This window comes from Chenopodium quinoa, unplaced genomic scaffold (assembly GCF_001683475.1).
Source record: "Chenopodium quinoa cultivar QQ74 unplaced genomic scaffold, ASM168347v1, whole genome shotgun sequence".
NCBI lineage: Eukaryota > Viridiplantae > Streptophyta > Magnoliopsida > Caryophyllales > Amaranthaceae > Chenopodium > Chenopodium quinoa.
The window spans coordinates 1,461,467-1,479,889 of NW_018743697.1; the positions used below are offsets into that span (position 1 = coordinate 1,461,467).

The 18,423-nt window shown below is 33.5% G+C and overlaps 3 protein-coding genes, 1 long non-coding RNA gene and 1 other non-coding gene across 7 annotated transcripts; 2 read left to right on the forward strand and 3 right to left on the reverse strand.

Annotated features, from left to right (window-relative positions):
* Window positions 1-1,658: 1,658 nt before the first annotated feature.
* LOC110684092 lies at window positions 1,659-5,229 on the forward strand. Its single transcript, XM_021860496.1, has 3 exons — window positions 1,659-2,796; window positions 2,976-3,143; window positions 3,256-5,229. The coding sequence occupies exons 1-3, from the start codon at window positions 2,242-2,244 to the stop codon at window positions 4,975-4,977; spliced, it is 2,445 nt and encodes an 814-aa protein (XP_021716188.1). The 5' UTR covers window positions 1,659-2,241; the 3' UTR covers window positions 4,978-5,229.
* Window positions 5,230-5,286: 57 nt separating this feature from the next.
* TRNAH-GUG lies at window positions 5,287-5,358 on the reverse strand. Its single transcript has one exon. It is a non-coding gene; the product is annotated as a tRNA-His (tRNA).
* A 1,462-nt stretch (window positions 5,359-6,820) lies between these two features.
* Window positions 6,821-12,764, forward strand: LOC110684093 (UDP-glucuronic acid decarboxylase 5). Of its 3 annotated transcripts, none has more exons than XM_021860498.1 (13): window positions 6,821-7,005; window positions 7,634-7,750; window positions 8,299-8,385; window positions 8,592-8,679; window positions 9,210-9,301; window positions 10,364-10,428; window positions 10,520-10,608; window positions 10,718-10,795; window positions 10,879-10,972; window positions 11,313-11,379; window positions 11,476-11,539; window positions 11,663-11,703; window positions 12,354-12,764. In XM_021860498.1, the coding sequence occupies exons 2-13, from the start codon at window positions 7,670-7,672 to the stop codon at window positions 12,534-12,536; spliced, it is 1,029 nt and encodes a 342-aa protein (XP_021716190.1). In that variant the 5' UTR covers window positions 6,821-7,005; window positions 7,634-7,669; the 3' UTR covers window positions 12,537-12,764. The 3 variants fall into 3 exon arrangements, with proteins under 3 accessions (XP_021716190.1, XP_021716191.1, XP_021716189.1); XM_021860499.1 differs by lacking the exon at window positions 6,821-7,005 and adding an exon at window positions 7,239-7,319; XM_021860497.1 differs by lacking the exon at window positions 6,821-7,005 and adding an exon at window positions 7,326-7,455.
* Window positions 12,765-13,349: 585 nt separating this feature from the next.
* LOC110684094 (histone H4) lies at window positions 13,350-13,966 on the reverse strand. The gene has a single exon (XM_021860500.1). The coding sequence runs from the start codon at window positions 13,880-13,882 to the stop codon at window positions 13,571-13,573; it is 312 nt and encodes a 103-aa protein (XP_021716192.1). The 5' UTR covers window positions 13,883-13,966; the 3' UTR covers window positions 13,350-13,570.
* A 2,538-nt stretch (window positions 13,967-16,504) lies between these two features.
* LOC110683952 lies at window positions 16,505-17,746 on the reverse strand. Its single transcript, XR_002503710.1, has 2 exons — window positions 17,324-17,746; window positions 16,505-16,690 (listed from the first exon to the last, which is right to left on the reverse strand). It is a non-coding gene; the product is annotated as an uncharacterized LOC110683952 (long non-coding RNA).
* Window positions 17,747-18,423: the final 677 nt, after the last annotated feature.

The following is an 18,423-nucleotide window of genomic DNA, read 5'->3' on the forward strand; positions in this document are numbered from 1 at the left end:
TTGAGAGAATTATGATGACGAAGTTTGGTATTTGTAATTATTTATTTTCTTTATTTAGATAGGTTTTATACGTACTGTATATTTGTGGAGAATTTAGTAAATTATTACTCTATACTTAGCTAGCTTCCTAGCGAATAAAATTGTACTGCTGACCAAATTGATATTTCATACCGAAAACTTGTATTGATACGGAGTAATTACGAGTAGCATGCATGTAGACATTGCAAAGTACACACAAGATGGAGGAAATGTCAAAGAAACAGACTAATATAGGATGGTCGACATAAATTGAAATAAATGAGACAATTATTTTGTGTTGCTCCATATATATACTCTATTATTCTCAATTTCTCATTGTATTCTTTCTAGATTTTCTTTGTTTAATCTCTTTTTCTTTACTTTGCTTATTTCATCTGTTTTTATGGATAGTTATTTATGATGATTTATTATATATTACCATGCATCATTCTAGAATATTCTATAATTGATGGAAAATAGGCTATTTTTCCATGCATGTCGCAATTGTTATTGAAAATTTTGTGTCATAGATTGGGATAGGTGACTGCTAGCAATGTTAATATCATATGATCGACTAGGTTTAGAAAAAATGACACGATGACTAATTATTTGTGAACTAGTTGTACTCCGTAGTCCGTATGTAATTAAAATTAAGAGTTTAGTTTTTGTAAGTCTTTTCAATTACATTAATAATAGGCCATTTTTTTTTCCGTCAAAAAAAAATAAGTCCATTCTAGCTAACTTGACTTACAATAAGTTTACTGTGATTCATGTCATGTCAATCTACAATAAGTTTTAATTGGCTTATGTATATTCAAACTTCTCTTCCTCATTCACTAGATTTTGCAGCGCAAAATATGACTAGTTTTTTGACATTACGACTAAGACTTTGTTTGTATATTGTGAATAGTGATCGATCATAATCTGACAAAGCAACTGTAGTTTTTTTATTTGTCGAATGCTTCTACAATGATAGAGCTAATTAAGATAATCATTTATTAATCATTAACGTAATTTCTTTAGTTTTTTGACAACTCATAAATTGATACTTCTAGGTAAAATATGCAAATTAATTAAAACTCATTATCAAAGAGATGTCAATTAATTATAGTACGAATTTTCTAGAAACGTACTACCTATAAAAACTACAAATTAAATTACTTAATTTCAAAAGAAATATGCCTTAAGTAATTGGGGTTCATACCTTCTTATTTAGGAACCAAGAAAGACCTAAAATAAAATACATTATTCAAGTAAGAATCATATGAGAAAGTTTGGATGGAGTCCTTATGCATGTCTTACTAAGTATATAAAGAAAGTGATATACTACGTAATTTTTGGATGATTTTTAATTAAATTTGATTCAAGATCATCTAATAATATATGTTCATGTAGAATTAACCGGTTGCACTCGTATTTCCTAAGGTAGTATATTTAGTCCAGCTACTGTATTGTCTGTATATATTGTGCAAAAGTTTGAGTAAAAGATGTTCCAAAAGCTAGATTCTAAGGCACTTTTTAAAATCAAATGTCAAATAAGTAGACAACTTCTTTGATTTGAAGCACATAATCACATAATAGGACTAGCATAAATGGTACCAGAAAATTCCATTGATACAACATGGTGAATTATTCATGTAAATATATCAACTTTTAAGATGATGCATTAATATTATTGGAGAGTAGAGGATCCAATTCTTCAACCGTCAATTTCAAAGGATTGGATAAAAATAAAATTAAAGAAAAATAGTAGTACAAGTATTTTATACGTGATTCGACTTATCTATCCAAGTTGATGCTAAATTAAACAGAACCTTCAGTTAGCAAATGGAAACACAATACAGCATTTTCCAAAAAAAAGCAATACTAATTATATTTTTAATTCTTTATTTATAATGGATTTTCTTTTCTTTTCTTTTCTACGTATAAAAAAAAATAATAAAAAAAAGTTGTAACTGGTCTGTTGCAACAAGGTGGGTCCCACAAAAGAAATGTCACTATAGATTGTTTACCACTAAAACAACTAACATGTTATATATTCCTACAAATACCCCCTCTGTAATTCATTCCTCTCAAGCTAAGTTCATTCCAAGGCCAAAGCCTCCTCTCTTCATTTAATTTGTTTCTCTAGATCACTTTATTTGAATAATTTTCAACCAATAACAAGTTCAAACTTTGTGATCTAGCTAATTTAATCAAGACCAGATTAATTAACATCGATTGATGCTAGCTATGTTTAGCACCGTGCAATCTAAGAGAGCATGCGAGTTTTGGAAATCAGGCCTAGTCGCGGCCTCAAGAACAGCCTTGGCTTGCATTATAGTAGGGTGCTTAACCCTCTATGGCCCTGCCTCTTTCAAGAGGGAAGTAACATTCCCTGCATTTTCATATGTCGCGATGATTCTTATTATAACCAATGCTACCCTAGGAGACACAATCCGAGGTCTCTGGCTTGCATTTTATGCTACTCTTCAAACTGTTTGCCCTGCTATTTTGTGCCTCTGGCTCATAGGAGGACCTTCTAGCCTTACCGAGGCATCTACCTCTTTGGTCGTTGCTATTGCTGCTTTCTTTATCGCGTTGCCTCAATCAACCCATGTTGTAGCCAAGAGGATTGCTTTGGGCCAACTTATCATCATCTATGTTGTTGGTTACATCAATGCTCATCAATTTGATGCTGTCATGCATCCTGTCCATGTTGCTGCTAGCACCGCCGTTGGTGCTGTCGCTTGTTTCTTAGCTCTATTGCTTCCTTACCCTCACCTTGCTTCCTCCCAGGTAAATTTTACTCATTCATGATTAAGTCTTACTTATTTTACAGATGAAATTCATGATACTTGTTGCTAATTAATTATACTAACAATAGTAGTAGCAATTTATTAATCCTTTTTTCCTAGTAATATTATTGTGCATATATGGTAAATATATTAAGAAAAGTGTTTATGTATGTAATACAGGTGACCAAAAATAGCAAATTATTTGTAGAGAACGCGACAGATAGGCTAAAGCTGTTTGTCAAGGCATTTTGTGCTCAAGATGATGTAACTTCTCAAGCATTAATCTCTCAAACAAGGTGTTTAGCTGGTAAAGCCAAGAAATTTATCCAGTGCATTAAATCCAAACAGGTAACATTACCTTTTCATACTATGAAATTATCAAATGAGTAAAATAAAGTTATAAAATGATCAACAACACTAATATTTTTTTATTTTTTTCATTATATTTTTGTTTGAGCAGGAAAGCATGCAGTGGGAGAGATTTCCCTTGAAATTTATCAGACCTTATTGTACGAACCCAGGGGACCGGTTCCAGGAACTAGAGACGCCACTAAGAGGGATGGATATCGCGCTAAGTAACACAAAAGTACCTATTTCAATTGTTGATGAACAATTGAAAGATGGTATGGACTTAATAGAAGGTGAAATAAGCCAAAATTTACACCAACTTAAGAGCCATACACCTAGTGAAACAATAACTGTCCCAGAATCCACTGAAGGACAAGTCATGGGCTTCCTTCAAAAACTCGAAACACCGCCATCAAACGAGAAAGACTTACCCTCTTATTTCTTCTTCTTCTGTATGAAACTCTTGCACTCTCAGTCAAGGGCCATGACCATTCCTCCAAACCAACAAAAAACTGACCAAAACACCCCTCAAAAAAAGAACCAACAACAACACCTAAACAAAAACAATGAAAACCAAAATGGGTTTTCTTTGAAAAGTATTTGGGCCAACAACTGGCCCACTGCTAAAGAAAGGCTTACCATAGCAATAAATTGCTCACTATCGTTGGGCTTTTCCGTGTTATTTGGGCTTTATTACAGTAAGCCCAATGGATATTGGTCTGGGCTTCCTGTAGCTGTGAGTTTTGCAGCAGCTAGAGAAGCCACATTTAAAGTTGCCAATGTTAAGTTCCAAGGGACAGTCATTGGCAATGTATATGGAGTATTAGGTTGTTTTATTTTCGAAAGATTTGTACAAATTAGGTTCATTTCACTTCTTCCTTGGTTTATTTTCACCAGCTTTCTTCAACAGAGCAAAATGTATGGGCAAGCAGGTGCTGTTTCTGCAGTTATAGGTGCAATTCTGATTTTGGGCCGAAGAAATTTCGGCCCACCATCAGATTTTGCTATAGCTAGAATAGTGGAAACCTTTATTGGTTTGTCCTGTTCTATTGTTATTGATTTGTTGTTACACCCTACTAGAGGAGCCACCCTAGCCAAAGTTCAACTTACCAAGACTCTAGGGACACTCGAGGATTCGATCTCTTCTATTGATCTCGTTACTTCTTCCAAGGTCGAGTTACTTGAGAAGGCGAAAAGCATCAAAGCTCAAGTTAATGAGCTAGATAAATATGTTGGTGAGGCTGAGGCAGAGCCCAATTTTTGGTATTTGCCATTCCATACTTCTTGTTATAGGAAATTGATGGGTCCTTTCGCGAAAATGGGTGATCTCTTGATATTCACAGCTCATGCTATTGGGTTCCTAGAAGAGCATATCCAAAGCATTGAATTGGAGAGGATGAACGATGATCTAAGGCATGTAGTAAAAATGGTAGCTACTTCGATGAAATCCTTCCAAGAAGTTGCTTCTATCAAGTCATTGATAGTTCTTGAAAATGACCTTGCCAAAAGTGGTAAAAGATGTGATCTTGAGGTGGGAAAATCGGCCAACTTTCCATTAATGAACTTGGGTGAGAAAGATATGGAGAAATTCATAAGCTCGTACCTTGATCATTCCAAGGAAGTATTCGAGGAAATCGAGTTCCCTGAGGGAGATGAAGAGATCAAGAGTCAAGCTATCATGAGTTTAAGTGCACTTGGATTTTGCTTAAGCTGTTTGATGAGGGAAACAAAAGAGGTTGAGAAAGGAATTAAGGAACTTGTTCAGTGGGAAAATCCTACTAGTCAAATAAATCTACATGAGATGTCATGTAAAATTCATGCATTATACGATTGATATGAATTTACTAAATTTAAAAAAACTTTATCTTGTCTTTGCAAAATAATGAAGTTTTGTTATAAATGTATGTAAAGTACATTAAACTGTATCTTCTAACAATAGAGTATATTCTCTATCAATTTCCTTTAATTTCATAGAAAGTGGTAGCTAGAAAACCATTGCATTGTTGGATCATAACACCATATATTTTGGTGTAAAATCTTGACAATGTTTTGCTAGCTCAAATAATAACATACAGTTTTGAATTTATTTTTTTTCAATGGTCATACAGTTTTGATTATTGTGTCTTATTATTTAAAAAAAAAATGTGGCTGCTGGGATTCGAGCCCAGGTCTCCACGGCCACAACGTGGAATTCTAACCACTAAACTACAGCCACTTTAGTGTTAGTCTTGTAATTGTTATCTTACTTATCTTTCAACTTTTTGGTTATTATAGTGCTGGAACCTCCACTCCAATATAATATTTCCCTTTTCCATTTAAATATAATCATCAATCTATATGCAAGATGAAACTTTGTTTCTAAATTTCAAATTTGAAAAGGCAACATGACAAATTTGATGATATTATGAGTATTTTTTTTTCCAGATATATATAATGCATGGACATACGAAGAAAAAAAATTATATGTACTAAACTCAAAGATTTAAGAAGGAAAGATAAATTAAATTTTAACAATCAAAGTTATAATCGTGATCTAAGTAAACAATACTTGACAAACAATAGAGGGATTATGTATAATTTAAATAACACAACTCATGATTGTGGTACGGTAAAACATAAAAGGTATTTCATGTCATAGGAAACTTTGATTTTAGGAGGTTAAATAATAATTTTTTACAAGAAAAAGCTACAAATATACAGCTTAATGTAGTATGTGTTGGATACTTTGAAAATAGATCTATAAGAAATGAAAAGTACAGCCACCAAACTAACATAAGTGCTTAACAAGTAATTTTCCAATAATGCTTTAGTTATCAGCTTAATTAGGTTGTATGGGAAGAATTCACATCTACTCTAACAACTTTTATGAGCATGCTTGACAAAGACGGCCTAATAAATCATGCACGAGGACCTCATGCTTTTCCTATCCTACTTTGATAGTTTTACCACATGAAAAAGATCGATCATACAAACATAGAACAGAATTTGACTACATAATAGGGATAAATTAAGCTTTGTTATTATCATAAGATTCATGACTTTTTATCTTTTGATAAGTTTAGATAAATTCAAATGACATGAGATATGGACTAACAATTTCAATGAAAAATAAAAGATATCTACACAGTTTTTTAAATATTTGCTCCATTTTTCTTGGATACGTATGTCAATGTTAATCTTTGATCAATTACATCTTTAATTATTAATAAGTATAAATTATAACAATTAAAAATTAAAAATCTATTCATTGAGATGATTCCAATAAATACCCACAAAATATATATTTTTTCTTATATATAAATCACAAACATTAGTCGACAATCGAATAGTGCGAAATATAGAAATGAAGTCAGTATTTAAAAACAAAGAGTGTAATAATTAACTAGTTTCTGTATAATACTTTTTTTTTTACGAAACTACTCTATATAATACTAAAATCCGTTAAAATTAGAGTCGGTACTCCATAATTAATTAGATAAGTATAAATTAGTTGAAGAAAATACGAATTTGTAAATAGATTTATCTATTTCGAATTTTTTTGCCAAAATATTTGGCAATTTTCTAAGATAGGATAAACTCACTTTTTTTTAATCCCAGAAATATTTTTTTAAAAATAAATACAGTAAATCTGTTTTTCCTAATTTTCCAATAGGAATCTGAAAGAAGCCAGACTCACATCAAAACGGATCAGTCAAGAGTCAAGACTCAACAGTTATGGTATCGCATTGTTTTAGGATTCCTTAAGCATATCTCCTCACGTTTTCATATCTTCCATCACAATTCCTTATAATTTATGTCAATTTCTCATCTTTTCTCTCAATAATTTCTCCCCTTTTCCTGAATTTCACACTGCCAAAATCTGGTAAGAAACCTCTGAATTTTAATTTTAAAAAATGGATCTTTATTTAATAATTATAATTATTATTATGATGAACAAGTAGTTGTCACTCTAAGTTAGGCGTAATTTCAATGTCTTCTAATTGTTAGCATAACAATCATAATCATGATTTTGATTGGTGTTCCCGACCTTTTCTTGAATTTGAAGCTAACTATGAAAAAAGCCCTCAATTTCAAATCTTTTTTCTTGTTCAATTTTGGGATTTTAATTTAAATTAATCAAATTGCGTAAATATCGCGCTTTCTCTCTCCTCTGGCATGTGAGTTTGGCGACGTTTGGTAAGGGAAGTTTCTGAATTGTGGATCATACTATTTATTTTTGTTTATCACACTATATATACTCCATTCTTTGATCTTCTTTTTTTCATCAATCGCAAATTACAAGTTAGGGTTTCGTTCTTGCTTTCAGTCCAAAGTACTTTTCTTGCTCCCCCTCTTTAATGTTTTTTTATTTTTATTAGAAATTCCCGATTTCCCCCTTTTATAATTTTCTATTTTTCTATTTATAAATGTATAAATTTTGCTTAGGTGGTTTTTTCTGGACCCCATTAAATTAATTGTCATCATAAATTTTCTGTTCTTTTGTGTTGTAGGTCTTCATTAAATTGATTGAGTGGGAGATCTGAGAAATGGCATCCAACGGAGAGAAGCAATCAGGAACCAAGCCACCTCCACCCCCTTCTCCATTAAGAAATTCTAAATTTTTTCAGGTAATTTTTATTGATTTTATAGATATTTTTTTTAATTTTTTTTTTATACTTGGTTGATATTTGCAATTTGAGTTAAATGTTATGATTGGTATCTTTGATTTGGATGAAAAAAGAGTGGATCTTGTAGTGGGTTGATCTCCAATTTGTTAAACAGGATGTGGGTAGTATTGCAACAATGTTGTCCACTAGGGAAAATATTGGCTGTACTTTGATGTGCTATGTTGATTGTATCCATTAGGAGAGGGGTAATGTGAATGGTTTGTTATGTTTTTGTTTTTACTGATTGATGATCAATCAATTATTTTTGTGATTGTAAGTCGGTAGTGCTCTCGCTTCGTCATTGTATAGTATGATGATGACTGATGAGCTTGATTTTTGTTGTGCAATGCTGATGATGAAGCAATGTACCATACTTTGTAGAGTTTCAATTTGATCATGAATGAGGGACTGTGATGGTTGTTGAGCTGTGGTAGAAGAGAGGGTATTGGCATATTTTTTTTCTTCACATTTTTACTAAATGCTTTACCTTTTTTGTCTTGTGATGGCAGTCAAACATGAGAATTTTGATCACTGGAGGAGCAGGATTTATTGGCTCCCATCTGGTGGATAGATTGATGGAAAATGAAAAGAATGAGGTGAGCATGTTTTCCCAACTTGCTTCTTTTCTATCAACTAATGATCAATGAAGGGAAAAGATACGGCAATCTTAGTGCGTAATGCATGTTTCCTCTTTTCCTTGCTCTTGTTCTTGTTCCTTTGAGGGAATTGGAGGTGGGCAGACAGGAAAGTGCTCATCTTGTCTCACACGTTTAATATAATTTGATTTTTGATATTTTAACAGGTGATTGTTGTTGATAACTACTTTACTGGTTCAAAGGACAACCTTAGGAAATGGATTGGACACCCGAGGTTTGAGCTGATCCGTCATGGTACTAATCCTGTTTATCTATTTTTGATCGTCACTTATGTTGTATAATTAACTTTAATCTGCCTTAAATCTAAGAACCTTATGTTGTATGGATAATTCGGAGAGTAATTCTGTGTTTGATTGTTTTAAGATAGAGCAGTAGGGCTTTTTTTTTTTTCAGCTGGTTGACATTGTGGAAATTTAGCAAAGTTGCTCCTTTACTCTTTCATTTTCATAAACATAGTGCAGCCCTCTAATCGTGTTGGCTGCCTTCTGTGTCTGATGTTTCTCTTTCTGCGGTGTTTAATATGCCTCCGGAAATTATTTAGCATTTAAAATAATCTTCTTATGTTACTTTTATTTTAATAATAAGTCAGCAAGCCGAATGAAAATAGCGTATATATCGACATTTTTACATCTTCACTTCACTCGGAGAGTTCATTATTGTACTGCATCTTGTGCATGTTCTGTTGGAACTTGAAGTGTTGTAATATTTTCGCTAGTTATGTTTTTTTAAGTTTCATAATTGTTTTTTTTTTTTTTGGCCTGCAGATGTTACAGAGCCATTACTAATAGAGGTTGATCAGATATATCACCTTGCATGCCCTGCATCGCCGATATTTTACAAGCACAACCCTGTTAAAGTAAGTACAGGTTTAATCTAATTTTCTGATTTGTAGTTGGACCTCTTAAATGTGCAATTAGCTTGAACTTCTGCTTCCACTATTTGAGAAGCATATGTTTTAATCATGTTGATTTTTGTGTCCAATTTGGACATAATATTCTGGAAGTTCACTGTGCTGTCTATAAAATGCATGTGTGCTGATTTATCGTCAGAAATGCATCGGCATCTGAATGTGTCTGATCTATCCTCAGAATAGTCAGAAATGCCTCCGCCTTGTTGAATTCATTTTATCACCCACACTAATGAAATGGTATTTTAGGGCAGACTTGTTACAAATTTTTTTCCACCCATACTTATGACGTGTTAGTGTAGGATGGACTTGTTACAATTTTAACATTCTTAAGTCACAATATCATTAGTTTCCCTCAAACCTCAAAAAGCAGCCTTCTCTGAACTCTGAGGCTTGTTTCCGTGTGGTGTTTTGTGCTCACTTGGGACATAACAGCTTATTGTACTATATTTTGAAGATGGTCTAAACTCTAAATATTTTCAATTTCCTGCCAAGCCCAATTTCAGTCCCCTCTGAACCAAGACTTTTTCTCGTTGCACTGTGCTGCTCATGGATATTGGTAGGTGGCAGACTGGTAGCTACACATGATATGACCTATTAAACCATTTCATAAAGAATTATAGCTTTTTCTTTCAGTACTCAATTGTCAATAAGCTCAGTGAGTTTTACGAGCCAGAATGCTTACAGCAAGACGGTTACTCTAGCTCACGGTCTCACACGTATTAAAGTTCCTGTATTAGGGCAGTTAATTGACAATTTATGATCACATGTAAGCAAAGGGTAGCTTAGTAAGACTTGTGGAGTATGATACAGTACATTCTAACTATGTTATGTGAATTCTGAAGATTGCTTGTGACGCTCGATACTAAACAGCTTAAAATTGCTGATGTTTTAAAAAAACTAATGCTTTGATGGCCACAATAAGATTTTATTGTGTGAATTAGTGAGGTTTTTTCTCCCTTTCATTTGGCATTATACAGTTATTAAATCTGAACATTTTATATCTGACAGACAATCAAGACAAATGTGATGGGTACTTTGAACATGCTAGGACTTGCCAAGCGTGTTGGAGCCAGGTTTGTGGGGTTTATTTTTCTACATCATTGTGGGTATATGTAACATGCAATAAATTTTACCATCTCTCTTTTGCTTCTGTACTCTCTGCAGGATTTTGCTTACTTCAACATCAGAGGTATATGGTGATCCCCTTGTCCATCCTCAACCTGAAACTTATTGGGGAAATGTTAACCCAATTGGTATGCACTTACAGTGTTTAAATATTTGCTGAAATATTCTTTGGGTGCAGGACATTTTAACGATATAATCTGTTTGAGAACTAAATTTGTTTATTATTTTGTCCAACAGGAGTTAGGAGCTGTTATGACGAGGGAAAACGTGTAGCTGAAACCTTGATGTTTGATTATCACAGGCAACACGGGATTGGTATGCTTGTTACCTTTCTTGAGTTAACTCTACTTAGAAAGATCTAGATTTTGAGCTGTTTTTTCCATTGCATTGTGAAACAGAAATTCGTGTAGCCCGAATTTTCAATACTTATGGGCCTCGGATGAACATCGACGATGGCCGTGTTGTCAGCAACTTCATTGCTCAAGCACTTAGGTAAGCTAATATCCTGTTATTGGTTGACAGTCTTACACCTTTCTAGAAGTTCGACAACTTTTGATGTAATTCTTATGTTGAAGTCTCGTAGATTCTGAAAAGGGCCCGAATTTAACTTTAAGCCCGTGTTTAGAAATCTGATTGGTCATCTAAGTATTTAGGATATATCTGAGTTGAAACTTGAGGGGAGAAGGAAAATAATAATGTTTTAATTAGATGTTGAATTGCTAGTTGTGCGTGATTCTCTTTTCATGTTACTGCATCATCTATTGGATGTCACTTATGAGATCAAATTGGCCAGTTTTTTTATGCTTTAGTACCGTTATATTTCCTTGTGCAGGGATGAGCCACTGACAGTTCAGGCTCCTGGAACTCAGACTCGTAGTTTCTGTTTCGTGTCTGACATGGTGCGTGATTGTTTTTTGTGTTTGAGTATTATATGTATTTATATTTTTGTAGAGCAACAAGTAATTGTTTCTTGAACACAATCAATTGTACTACAGGTTGATGGTCTGATCAGACTGATGGAAGGAGAGCACACTGGGCCAATCAACATTGGCAACCCTGGTAATGATGCTCTGCTATATTTTCTTTGTTTTTGTTTGGCTCTCTTAAAAAAAAAAAAAAAAAAAAAAAAAAAAAAAAAAAAAAGAAAGAAAAATCATTGCTAACTCCTTTGCTGGTATTTAGGTGAATTCACCATGCTTGAACTTGCTGAGACTGTGAAAGAGGTACGTTGAAAAATTATGTTGTTGCTCTTACCTACGCCCTTGAGTGTATTGCACTTCAAGTGAATCCTCATATAAGCGCGTAAATCTTGCAAAAGAACAATTATGTTACTCCGTATACATCAACCTTAATCTAGATGAGTGTCATTTGCGGTGGCTGGGCCCATAATTGCAATTTCATTGATTGATTATTCTTAACATTTCTGCTTACAGATCAACCTAAATTGATTAAGCTTGTCACTCACTTGTTGAAGCATTCAATGCAAATATTGTATTTCACTTTATACTCCATACTCTCTAGCTTATGAGCGTGGGAAAATAAGAAAATTGCAACCTGTTTGTATTTGCGTGCTGTTAGTGTATTAGATAATGGACCTCCAGTACTGTTAGTGTATTTCACTTTAACTCCATACTCTCTAGCTTATGAGTGTTTCTAAAGAAGGGGTTTTATGTCTGGCTGGCAATATTGTTCGAGCTTTATATGGTGTGTTGATTGTACAAGTTTTGAAAGAATGTTGATGTCCTTCAGTGTTCATCTTGTGTGTTGAGTATACAATTGAGTTTCTGAATATGCATGTGGTCCTTTGCCTGCTCAGCTTCGTTTTTTGTCGATGGATGGAATATTTATGTCGTGTTCTGGCTATATTTTGCAGCTGATCAATCCAGATGTGAAGATAATCTCAGTGGAGAACACCCCTGATGACCCAAGACAGAGGAAGCCAGATATCACATCAGCCAAGGAATTGCTTGGTTGGGAGCCAAAGGTGAAATTAAGGGAAGGACTCCCGCTTATGGAAGAAGACTTCCGCCTGAGGCTCGGAGTTCCCAAGAAATGAATAAGGCAACTTTGAGTCTTATAGGAGGGGTGAAAAATGGCGGAATCTGTAAAAGAAAAGTTCGCGAAGTGAGCGTTTTTGTGAGTGTTTTTCAAAAGTAGAGGATTGCTTTGTTCTTACCATTTTGCTTTATCCTTTGTGTCAAAAATAATTTAAGGGGACTGTTCCCCTATTTTTTCATTTTCGATATCAATATATGAAGTTTTTCATACCAAATTTTCATTGACATTATTGATAACTTTCGTTCATTGTTGTCGTCCGTTTCAACTTTCTGGTAATTGAGATTTACAATTTTGCTAACGATTTTCAGTAGCTCCAATAACTTGTTATCACAATCCGTAAAAAAAAATTATGAACCTATAATGTCATGGCATTAATCTGCTTTTATCTGTCAACTTAAAACCCAGAACCTTATCCAACAATCAACAAACATAAGAAATTCAGCAATCTGCACTAACATATTCTTTCGACACATGCACCTAATTTGAGACACTCAATTTTATTGTATATTTGTGATAAGCAAATCAAACAATCACAAATGATAAACCCTAAATCACATTATTTATCCCAAATCATCACATAAATAATCAAGAACTGTGTAAATATAGCTCAAATTAAAATTTCAAGAATAGATGTTAAACTCTAACAATCAATCTGCCCTAAAAATTGATGTCCAATTGATCGATAACAGTGTCCAAATACAGTAGCCATTTGGTCATCGCAACACCAATAATTATTAAAGTTCGCAGAAAAATTCAAAAAACGTAAAAAATTAGTGCGAAATTAAGAATGAAAAACAACAAACTTAATGGCTGAATACAAATAATAGATTGAACGAGATATTCATTTCATTAAATCATAACCAACAATTACAAGCATAACACCACCACTACATACCTAATAATAGCCATCAAAACACAAAAGATCTACAAATTCTAAACCCTAATTTCACCAAACCCAGAAACTACTTCTTATCAACCACATTTCCCCCAATTCATCACCCCCAAACCCTAGAACCCCAAATTAGACTCAACCTAACCACCGAAACCATAAAGAGTCCTTCCTTGCCTCTTGAGAGCATACACAACATCCATGGCAGTCACCGTCTTCCTCCTCGCATGCTCAGTGTAAGTCACAGCATCACGAATCACATTCTCCAAGAAGATCTTGAGGACGCCACGTGTCTCTTCATAGATCAGACCGCTGATACGCTTAACACCGCCTCTTCGAGCAAGACGACGAATAGCAGGCTTAGTGATACCTTGGATGTTATCACGAAGAACTTTCCTGTGACGCTTTGCTCCTCCCTTTCCCAAACCCTTGCCTCCCTTTCCTCTTCCTGACATTCTTGTTCTAGAGAGAAAAAGTTGAAAAACTGGAAATTGTTGTTTTAGAGAGAGCGTGAAAATGAAGATGTGTGAATGTTGATGTGGGTTAAAAAGGGTATTTATAACTGCCGGGTTTTTGGGTGGTGAGATGATTTGGTGTTGAGGATTGGTTTTAATCGAACGGTTGTAGGAGGTTATCCGTGTGAGTGGGTGAGGGTTGTTTTGGATCGTTGATTGGATTTAATCTACGGTCAGGAGTATGTGAGGTGGAGTTGTGCGGATTGCGATGTGGAAGTTGTGTTTTTTTAAGTTTTGAAGTGGCGGGGTTGTGGGAAAACACAGGGGGAGGCGAAATTTTTGAATTGTTTTTGAAATATTTCAAGTTTTTCCAAAAACAAAATTTGGGAAAAGCTTTTAAGATTCTATACTTCTATTTCAAGGTGTAATATGCATTTTTGGGCCTTTTTATTTCACAAATCTTCAAGGTGTAACTTGTAAACTTGTTGTAAGTTGTAATGGTTAATTAGCTAATATTAGTCAGATAATCAAATAATTATGAAGAATTGAAGATGTTTAAATTTGATTATTTGACCAGTATTATTTTGTTAAACTTTCAAATTACAATAAGTTAATTGAGGTAAGCTAGCTCAAAACTTCAAATAGCTTAATCCATATGATAAACTCGTTTTCGATAAGTTGTTTGAGGGAGCTTATTCATCAGCTTATTGGAGTGTTTTTTTTTTATTATTATTAAGGTCGTGTTTAGGGAAAAGCTGAAAGCTAATAACCGAATCTGATTGTGTTGGCTGATTTTAACTAGCTGATTATATTAACTTATTTGACTAACTTATTTTATTAGTTGATTGTTTAAAGCTAATTGATTATGTGAAATGACCAATAAGCTTATTGTGAGGTAGGTGGTTTATATAGGATTTTAAATTAAATGGGGGTATAATTGTCGTTTCACCATAAAAATAAAATAAACTAACTGAAGAGTTTACTAGGGCTGTCAAACATGTCGTATCATGTCGGGTTTGTGTTCGCGTCGATGTTAAACGGGTTGAAAAACCCTTGACCCAAACCTAACCCGTTTATATAATTGGGTTGAGACAAACACGACACAAAATTAAATGGGTTAGGTTTGGGTTGAAATTTTCAATTCAAAACCGACAGGCATAACTTGATTTTTCGACACGCTTAATTCTATTAATTAAGTAGCAAAAAAATAATATTATTAATTAAGGTGTAACTTGTAAATTTGTTGTAAGTTGTAATGGTTAATTAGCTGATATTGGTCAAATAATCAAATAACTATGAAGATGTTTAAATAAGATTATTTGACCATTATTATTTGATTAAACTTTCAAATTAAATTACAATAAGTTAATTGGAGTAAGCTAGCTCAAAACTTCAAATAGCTTATTCCACCATATAAACTCGTTCTCGATAAGTTATTTGAAGGAGCTTATTTATTAGCTTATTTATTAGCTAATTGTGGCATTGTTGGGTAGGTGGTTCATATAGGATTTTAAATGAACTGGGGATACAAGTGTCATTTCACCATAAGAATTAAATTAACCAATTAAAAGAATTTAATATGGCTGACAAACATGACGTGTCGTGTCGTGTCGGGTTCGTGTTCGTGTCGATATTAAAGGGGTTGAAAAACCCTAGACCCAAACCTAACCCGTTTACATAATTGGGTCGACGCGAACACTACACGAACTTAAACAGGGCTAGGTTTGCGTTGAAACTTTCAACCCAAAACCGACATGCATAATCCGATTATATAAATGGGTTGAACAACAACCCGTCAACCTAAACTCGACATGCTTAATATATAAATTAAGTAACAAAAAATTAATAATAATTTAAGTATTCAAAACTTGTAATTTTGTAATCCTAAAAAAAAATTTTAAAAAAAATTGTAATTTTGTAAATACCTTGACACCATTTATACATTTTGATAATTTTTTGATGGTTAATTTAGCTACAAAATAATATTTTTCATCTTTTGTAAATTAAAATTTTAATTTAGCGGTTAATTTGAGACAATTCTTATGTATGGTTGTATTGTTAAAATCACTAGCTTTAAATCCTTGTGGTATCTTTTTGCTAAAACTACTACATTTAAACCGTTGTGGTATCTCACCAAACTCCTTGAATTAGCTTATATCAAGAAGTTAATGTTGGTCAAATAAGCTACTTTTTCTCTATTAAGCTAGTTACCAAACACAACCTAAGTAAAATGACAATTAACTAATTTGACCTTAGACTAGTCAAATGACAATTTTGTAACTGATTTGAGCTTATTTATTAGCTACTCGTGATTAGTACACTAGGCGAAAATATGAATTGGCCACCGGTTCAAAACCCCCCAATGCCACCGGTTTTGAACCGGTGGTCATTTGGGGGGTGGCAATACTGCGAAGCAAGGCCACCGGTTCAAAATCAGTGGCAAAAAGAGGTATTGCCACCGGTTAACCGATGGCAAATATCGTTTCACGCTTTTTTTTTTTTGGGTATTAATTATTATTGCCACCGGTTAACCGGTGGCAATAACATGTATACATTTTTTTTGTCTTTTTCAAAAAGAAATATAACAGAACAATTCAGTAAAAAAAATTACAAACATCAAAATATAAATCAAACAATATCAATCTATATAATCGAAATTTTATTTACAATATAAATCAATAAAATTGATCAATTACAACATATAAATAAAAAAAAGTTACAGCATCAAAATCACAAAAAACCCCATACAACATAAAAAACAATATTCCTGCATCATGATTCTTCGATTTAAGATCTAAATCAATATACCTGCATCAATCAAAACAAAAAAAATAAATCGACTAATATACATAAGCTGCGAAAAAAAACTCAGAACACTATGCATGTATCTATAAATCGAGCACGTATCCATAAATTGATTAAAATCATTAAAAAAAAACCCAGAAAAAGCATGTAGCCATAATTAAAATCGAATTAAACCTATAAGAAGATCGAATAGAAATCGAATTAAAATCGATTTCAAAACTCAGAAAATTCGATTTAAAAAACCCAGAAAAATTCGATTTAAAAACCAGAAAAACCCAGAATAAATCGAATAAAATTGATTAAAATCACATAAAAATCGAATTAAAATCGATTTTAAAACTCAAAACTTCGAATTAAAAACCCAAAAAAGTTCTAATAAAAAACCCAGAAATAATCTAATAAAAGACCCAAAAAAATTCTAATAAAAAACCCAGAAGAAATCGAAGAAAATCGATTAAAATCACATAAAAACCGAATTTAAAACCTAAAACTTCGATTCGAAAACCCAAAAAAATTCTAATAAAAAACCCCGAAAAAATAGATTTAAAAACCTAGAAGAAATCGATTAAAATCATTTAAAATCAAAGTAAAATCGAATTAAAGTCAAATAAAAATCGATTAAAATCAAACCCTAACCTCGATTAAAGTCATTGTTGCTCATGCATGTGTTCGTGGTGTTATTGTTGCGGTGGTGATGTTATTGTTGCGGTGGTGGTCTTCGAGGTGGTGGAAAAATCGGTGGTGGTGTAGATCAAAGAAGATGAGAAAGAGAAGGAGGAGAGGGGAGAGAGGAGAGAGAAATATAAGGAGGAGAGGATGAAGGAGAAGAGGGAAGAGGGGATCCGAGCTGAACGAGGAGAGAGGATGAGGGTGTGAAAACTGATCGAGGAAAGAGAAAGAGAATGAGGGGAGGTGGGTGTGAAACAACTGATGGTGGGTGAAATTGTAGGGTTTGGGGTATTTAAAGGGCCGTTTTTTTTTTTTATATTAGTAAGCCACCGGTTTTGAACCGGAGGGGATATTATTGCCACCGGTTCGGTTGTCGAATCGAACCGGTGGCAATAATATCCCCGCCCATTTTTCCCCTGTTTTTTGCCACCGGTTCTTAAAAACCGGTGGCAATTGAGCGGTGCCTTTTTACTTTTTTCTAATAGTGGTAGTTTATTGGACTTGTGTACACTTAATGCTCTTTAAAACCGAGAAAATACGAGTTTCTCACCTTGATGTACCAAGTGGTTGTTTTGTGTTTTATGTGTAGATGAACAAGCACGGTTAATAAAGATACCTTGGCTTCAATTATTTGGGATTAATCATGCCCTTTATTTATCCATTCGCTCTTAAGGTTTTCGTTTATTTTAGTGACGAAACAATATAAAGGGTGATGATCACTACTACAAAAAAATCATATGAAGTCGCATGTAAATGACCTAATGAGTCGTCTCAAAGACAACTCCACAATCATCAACACAATAGCTACCGACTACTTGATCTCTAGTTCTTTGTTTGGAAGGTTGAAGTACTTGCCATTATGTCAAAGTTACTTTTTATATTTATACGAGATTGTAACTATTTTAAATAAATTGTAACAATCAACCTATAATGTCATGTCTTACACATTAGGCGACTAATTATGTATTGGTCATATGATAAAGCACCTAACAAGTTAGTCTTTTAGAGTCACTTGTATATAAGGTGCTATTTATAAATCTATTGAGTCGCCTCATACAATCATTCTT